General features: G+C 52.7%; 1 protein-coding gene across 2 annotated transcripts in view; it reads left to right on the top strand.

Moving 5' to 3' along the window:
* The window catches only part of utp20 (UTP20 small subunit processome component), a 35,839-nt gene extending 29,651 nt beyond the window's left edge, over nucleotides 1-6,188 (top strand). For both annotated transcript variants that reach the window (XM_030342074.1, XM_030342073.1), the window contains exons 51-61: nucleotides 1-23; nucleotides 273-422; nucleotides 730-912; nucleotides 1,653-1,784; nucleotides 1,905-2,037; nucleotides 2,228-2,412; nucleotides 3,896-3,967; nucleotides 4,096-4,494; nucleotides 4,711-4,837; nucleotides 5,120-5,265; nucleotides 5,618-6,188. The exon at nucleotides 1-23 is cut by the window's left edge and continues 88 nt beyond it. In XM_030342074.1, coding sequence (XP_030197934.1) covers nucleotides 1-23; nucleotides 273-422; nucleotides 730-912; nucleotides 1,653-1,784; nucleotides 1,905-2,037; nucleotides 2,228-2,412; nucleotides 3,896-3,967; nucleotides 4,096-4,494; nucleotides 4,711-4,837; nucleotides 5,120-5,265; nucleotides 5,618-5,773 — 1,706 coding nt within the window. In that variant the 3' untranslated portion in view covers nucleotides 5,774-6,188. The remainder of the gene's footprint in view (nucleotides 24-272; nucleotides 423-729; nucleotides 913-1,652; nucleotides 1,785-1,904; nucleotides 2,038-2,227; nucleotides 2,413-3,895; nucleotides 3,968-4,095; nucleotides 4,495-4,710; nucleotides 4,838-5,119; nucleotides 5,266-5,617) is intronic.
* The last annotated feature ends 48 nt before the right edge of the window (nucleotides 6,189-6,236 follow it).

Raw genomic sequence — 6,236 nt, 5'->3', positions numbered from 1 at the left:
TGGTCAGGATGCACTCCAGACAGGTACGAACATACACACACACACCCACCCTGTCTCACTATTTCTGTCTCACTATATATGTCTCACTCTCTCTACACACACACACACACACACACACACACACACACACACACACACACACACACACACACACACACACACACACACACACACACACACACACACAGTAGTAGCAGTACAGTAGTAGTTGGCTAGTGATGTCTGGTTTAAGGCCCAACTCTGATGACGGCTGTCGCTGTGCCCTTGAGCAGATCTACCAGAAGTACCTGCTGGACTACCCCCTGGGGAAGAAGCTGAGCGGCCACCTGGAGTTCATCGTGGCCCAGCTGAGCTACGAGCACGACACCGGGCGGCTGGTCGCCCTGGAGATGCTCGAGTACATCTTCCAGACCTTCCCTCAGGTACCAGCACGGTCACACCTGGTACCTCCTAACCCGAGGGACCAGGATAACACAAACGCATGCCGGTACCTCCTTATACCTGAGGAACCTCTCCATACCTGGGGAGCCTCTTCAAACCTGGGGATGACGGCCAGGTGTAAATGGATTGGTTGTGGTTTTCTCCTGGTGTGCTCCTGGTTCTGACGGCCTGTGTGTGTGTGTGTGTGTGTGTGTGTGTGTGTGTGTGTGTGTGTGTGTGTGTGTGTGTGTGTGTGTGTGTGTGTGTGTGTGTGTGTGTGTGTGTGTGTGTGTGTGTGTGTGTGTGTAGGACATGCTGACCAAGCACAGCGGGCTATTCCTGGCCCCACTGGCGCTGGTGATGCTCAACGACGACTCGGCCTCGTGTAAGAGGATGGCCGCCCTGGACATCAAGGTGCTGCTGTCCCGGCTGGACCTCACCCAGCAGAACGCCCTCTACTCCCTGGTGCAGACCTGGATGGCTGCGGAGAAGGTAGGTCCCTCACGGGAGGTTCTCAGTGCCCTGCCACCGAGATAACCATCCGCTCACATACTGCAGATAACCCTTAAAGGTGATGTATTACACCACCAGGTGTGAGTGTGTTTAGCCGCTACAAGCCGTTTTGAAGATCGGCTTCTTTTGACGACACCAGTGGGCGTGTCCACCTAAATCTGTGCTGGATAGATGAGTGACGTTTGCTACAGTCCACTGGGTAGGCTGGTAGGCTGGTCTATCCCGCACACCTCCGGGTGGACACGCCCACTTGTGATGGCAGAATTTGATGGCCGAACCTCAAAACAGTTTGTATCATTTAACCACACCCACACCTGGTGGTATAATAGGGCCCCTTTGAGGCACCAGGAGCTGGGGTCGGTTCCCTGGTGCACTGTGGGGGCCGCAGGGCCCAGCCTGTAGGAGGGGTCCCATGCAGGGACGGACTCTCCCCACGTGGATTATAAAAGTTCAACTTCTCTGACATAGTTTATGTTTTGTATGGAATGTAATCCACTACGGTAATCTAATATAATCCATGAAAGTACTACTACTAATAATAATAATCTTAACAATAATCATAGTAATAATAATAATTAGTGAATTTAAATAGCACTTTTCAAGTCGCCAAAGCGCTTTACAGTGAAGGGGGGACCTCAATAACCACCACCAGTGTGTCGCAGCCAATCTGCGCCAGAACACGACTTGACCTTTGCCCTCGCCTCACCTCTACCCTCCAGGCCAACCTTCGCCGTCTCGGGGCGCAGGTATGCGGCTTGTTTGTGGAGGTGGAGGGGGAAAACTTCGCCCGTCGCCTTGACGACCTGCTCCCCATCATCGAGAAGGCCATCCACCCCGACAACTACGAGGACGTGAGTTGTCGTGGTTATGGCCAAACGATGATCCAGATGTTTTGGGATGTTTGTATTTTTACACTAATATTACTGTGTGTGCGTGTGCGTCTGCGTGTGTGTGTGTGTGTGTGTGTGCAGATGGAGGAGGAGGAGACGGAGAAGGGGGCTGACCGGCTGCTGTTCAGCTACCTGACGCTGGTCACCAAGCTCATCCAACACTGCCACCTGCTGGAGCTCTGCAAGCCGCGCGACACGCTGGACAACATCTGGCGTAAGTCACACGCACAGGCACACGTACACAGGCACACACACATACACACAAATACACACACAAAGAACCAACACATGAACCCTTCGATAGCGACCAATCAATCTCAATAAATGTCATTGAAAGAAGTAAAGTCAACAATCCTGCCGCATTTAAACACTGACCGCTTCCTCCTCTGTGGCGCCCCCTGCAGGCCACATCGAGGCCCACCTGCGCTACCCCCACTCCTGGGTCTGGCTCACGGCGTCCCAGCTGTTCGGACAGCTGTTCGCCTCCCAGGCACCCCAGGGGCTGGTCGAGATGTGGAAGGAGGAGGGGGAGGCGGAGCCCCCGCTGCCCGTCGCCACGGCCTTCCTCTGCACGCGGCTGGACAGAAAGGTCTGTCTGTCTGTCAGTCTGTCTGTCTGTCTGTCTGTCTGTCTGTCTGTCTGTCTGTCTGTCTGTCTGTCTGTCTGTCTGTGGAGGCCCTTGTGTCTCGAGTGGAGGCCCTTGTGTCTCGCCATACTTTCCGTCGAGGCTGTTGAAGACGTCTACATAATTGGGATGATGATGACAGGACTCCTGCTGTTCGGAGGTTGCGGGCTCCTGTTCTATCGCAAAGCTAGTAAGGCGATGGCAGCGTATTCGGCTATTGAGAAGCTGCCCGTCATTGTTGGATTGTGCCGGGCTGCCGACACACAAACTCATGCGATGTGCGAGCAAAATCGCAAATTGGTTACCGTTCTGGTGAAGTTGGACCGGGCTAAAACGGGCCACCGAATTTCGGCTAATTTGGCTGTTTGGATTCTGGAGTTGGAACACTACAGAGAGTATCAGAGAGTCTTTAAGGTTGGCGCAAAGCAATCGTCCCAAAGCAATCGGCCTGACCCAAAGCAATCGTTATCTTTATTCGGCTGCCCCACTTCGGCCTTGGAAGGCTGATATGTCTCCACTCCCCTGGTTGTTATGCAGACAGATGCCCTGCCACCCCTCCCCCCATCCTCCCCCTCCCGTGAACTTTGTCTCTGGTTCGGAACTCTTCGTGGTCGTCTCCACGGCGACAGCCGTGTCCTCGTCACCAGCATCAGACGGGAGAGACACTGTTGAGTCTGGGTGGAGATGGAGTCCTTGGGCTCACACACACACACATACACAAGACAGATAACACACACACCCCCTGGACTCACCGCCTACTGGGCTCCCTCCCCCTCCCCGTCCCTCGTCACAGTACAGTATGCCGTGAGTGATGTGATGCGCCCGCTGGCTGCGTCCGCCTCCCGGTGTCTGAGCTGTGACACCTCCCCTCCCCAACTCCCTTCCCCCCTCCCACATGTGTTTGTGATGTTTTTGATGTGTTGCTTATGTGTTGAGGTGTTTTTTTGCTAATCCTTACACTGTGCCCTCCTTAAAGGAGCATAGTTTGGGGTATTGACTTTTTTTTTTTCCTCATCACCCTCTAGTTTAGCTTTTTTAAACTTTTCTTATCTAACGCGGGCCGCATGTTTCTTGTCTAACAAGCGCCTAACAGTCTCTCCGTCCTGTCGCCCCACACCGTCTTTTATGTTTCTTGAACGGAATGTAACTGGTGATTTCGTTGCTCTGTAACATGTGCAATGACAATAAAGTACTGTCTGTCTGTCTGTCTGTCTGTCTGTCTGTCTGTCTGTCTGTCTGTCTGTCTGTCTGTCTGTCTCTCTGTGTGTGTGTGTCTGGTTTCAATTTTTTTATTTACTTTTTTATCTTGCAGCATTGCTATAAAATATTCACATTAACTGTGTGTGTGTGTGTGTGTGTGTGTGTGTGTGTGTGTGTGTGTGTGTGTGTGTGTGTGTGTGTGTGTGTGTGTGTGTGTGTGTGTGTGTGTGTGTGTGTGTCTCTCCAGATGAGGGAGTGTGTCCTGTCCTTCTCTCACCAGCTCCTCTCAAAGTTCCTGGACGCATCTACAGGAGAGCAGGTAACCGTGGGCAACCATTCGACATTTGTGTTCATATATTAATTGTATTTTTGCGGCCGAAGGGAATCATGAAAGCCCACGATGGTCAATGTCCCTCATTGGACTTTGACTGACATCTTGTCCCACAGATCATCAAGAACCTCATTTTCGTTGCCAAGACGACCTACCTCATCTCCCCCGAGTCTGAGGTCACCGCCCCAGAGGGTGACGTCACCGCTCAGGGAGGGGAGGAAGAGGAGAATGAGGAGGAGGAGGAGGAGGAGGAAGAGAAGGAGGAAGAGGAGGAGGAAGTGAAGGAGAAGGAGGAAGGTGAGGGGGAAGAGGAGGAGGCTGAGGAGACTGAAGAGGAGAGGGAGGCGAGGGAGCAGCGGGCGGCGGAGCTGGAGAAGGCGGAGGTGGAGCGGGAGGAGAAGCAGGTGGAGGAGGGGGACCAGGACGACCGCCCCCCCTCCCTCCTCTGGATCATTAAGAAGCTGTCGCTGATGGCCCGCAGGGAGGCGGCCAACACCCCCAAGATACCCCTCAAGGTACCCAATCCTTCACTCGTAATCACCCATTTATTCAGTCTCGATTCCTCAATCATTTACTCTAGATCACAAAAATGTGTATTTATTTAATTTGAATCAATCACTTTCTCACCGTCAGTCCATCAGTTACTCACTCACTTACAAGCATGTTCATTCACTCACAAATGTACTCGCTAACTTGCAGACCTCTGACCCCCGCGTTCTCTCCCCCTACAGAGGCTGTGTGTGTTCAAGTTCCTGGGGGCCGTCTCCATGGACCTGGGCCCGGAGCGCCTGGCCCCGTACCTCACGCCCATCCTCCAGCCGCTGTTCCGCGAGCTGCACAGCACGTACGCAGAGCAAGGTGAGGCCGACAGGGGAGGAGCCCAGCCCGGGCCGCCTGGAACAGGACCAGGGAGGTCCACTAGGGACCAGGGAGGCCCGGGGGTGGGGGGGGGGGGGGGTACATACTAGAAAGATCAGCCTTCCAGCATACCCAGTGGACTGTACCAACTGGTAGGCTCTCTGTCAATGCAGGAGATGGCCGTCATGTTCATGGAAGCCTACATTGATTGACGCGTGCAAAAAAGATAGGAGATTGTACAGTGTGTCACGTGTGGCTCATTGAACGTATGTGTGTGCGCAGACCCCATCCTGAAGAACCTGTCCCAGGAGCTGATCGAGCTGCTGAAGAAGCAGGTGGGGCTGAAGACCTTCTCCATGGCGTTCTCCGGGGTCCAGAAGGAGTTCACCTTGAGACGAGCCGCACGCAAACGCCAGCGGGCGCTACAGGTACGCCCTCACCTCTAGCTCACCTGTAGCCTGTAGCTCACCTGTTGACCACCTCTTCACATTTTTCTGAAATTACTTTGAGTGGAACCGCATTTCTCACAGTTGAAAGTACATTTAGAACTTAAATGTACTTTCTATTGTTTCCATTGTGGAGTGTTGAGTTTAGATGGTATTTGCTTAACAGGCTTGTCTTTAAAGAACCTGTTTGAATAATATACCTCTCTGGGAAGGCGTGTTTGTTTGCATGATGACTCTGCGACAGATTAAGGCGCAGGAGGGATTCCAATCCACCCCAGGATGTGGTCAGTATCCAGGAGCAGAGTTAACACGTTGTCCTGTCCCCTCTCTCCAGGCCGTCACAAACCCCGATTTCGCAGCCAGGAAGAAGATGAAGAAACACAAGAACAAGATCCAGGCCCGGAAGAGGAAGATCGAGGTCATGAGGCCGGGCTACAAGGCCAAGAAGCCCAGGACCCAATCACTCAAAAACCTAGCCGTGCTGCGCTAACAATGCTTGGGAAGTTAGCATCCGAATTGCTCACAGACGCTAGAACAAGGGGACCTAGCATCCCGGCCGTTGCACTCCCCACACCGAACGGTCGACTGTGTTTTGGGGTCTGGTTCACTTTGTAGGGCCACAGAGAGAACAAAAGAAGCTAATACCCACATCGGATCTGAAGAGCGACCAACATACAAAAGGAGGATTGTGGACAAAAACTGGCACCGACATGGACGACGTCTGCCCGGCGACAGAGCCTTCCCCGGCAATATTTTAAACGATCCCTTAATGTTCTTTACATGTTTGTCACGACAGGAACTCTTTTTCTGTGGCTTTGTATATTGTGCTGATTAGAGCACTGCTGAATTGACCAGATACTATTGGGCTCTTTTTAGGGGTGTTGACATTAAAACCTTTCAAATGATGGCCGTGCAGTGTTATGAACAGTTTGATGCCACAATCAAGAACGCAA

This window comes from Gadus morhua, chromosome 19, assembly GCF_902167405.1.
Source record: "Gadus morhua chromosome 19, gadMor3.0, whole genome shotgun sequence".
Taxonomy (NCBI): Eukaryota; Metazoa; Chordata; class Actinopteri; order Gadiformes; family Gadidae; genus Gadus; species Gadus morhua.
Note: the sequence above shows the minus strand (reverse complement) of the source record. Positions and strands in the feature narration are given on the sequence as shown.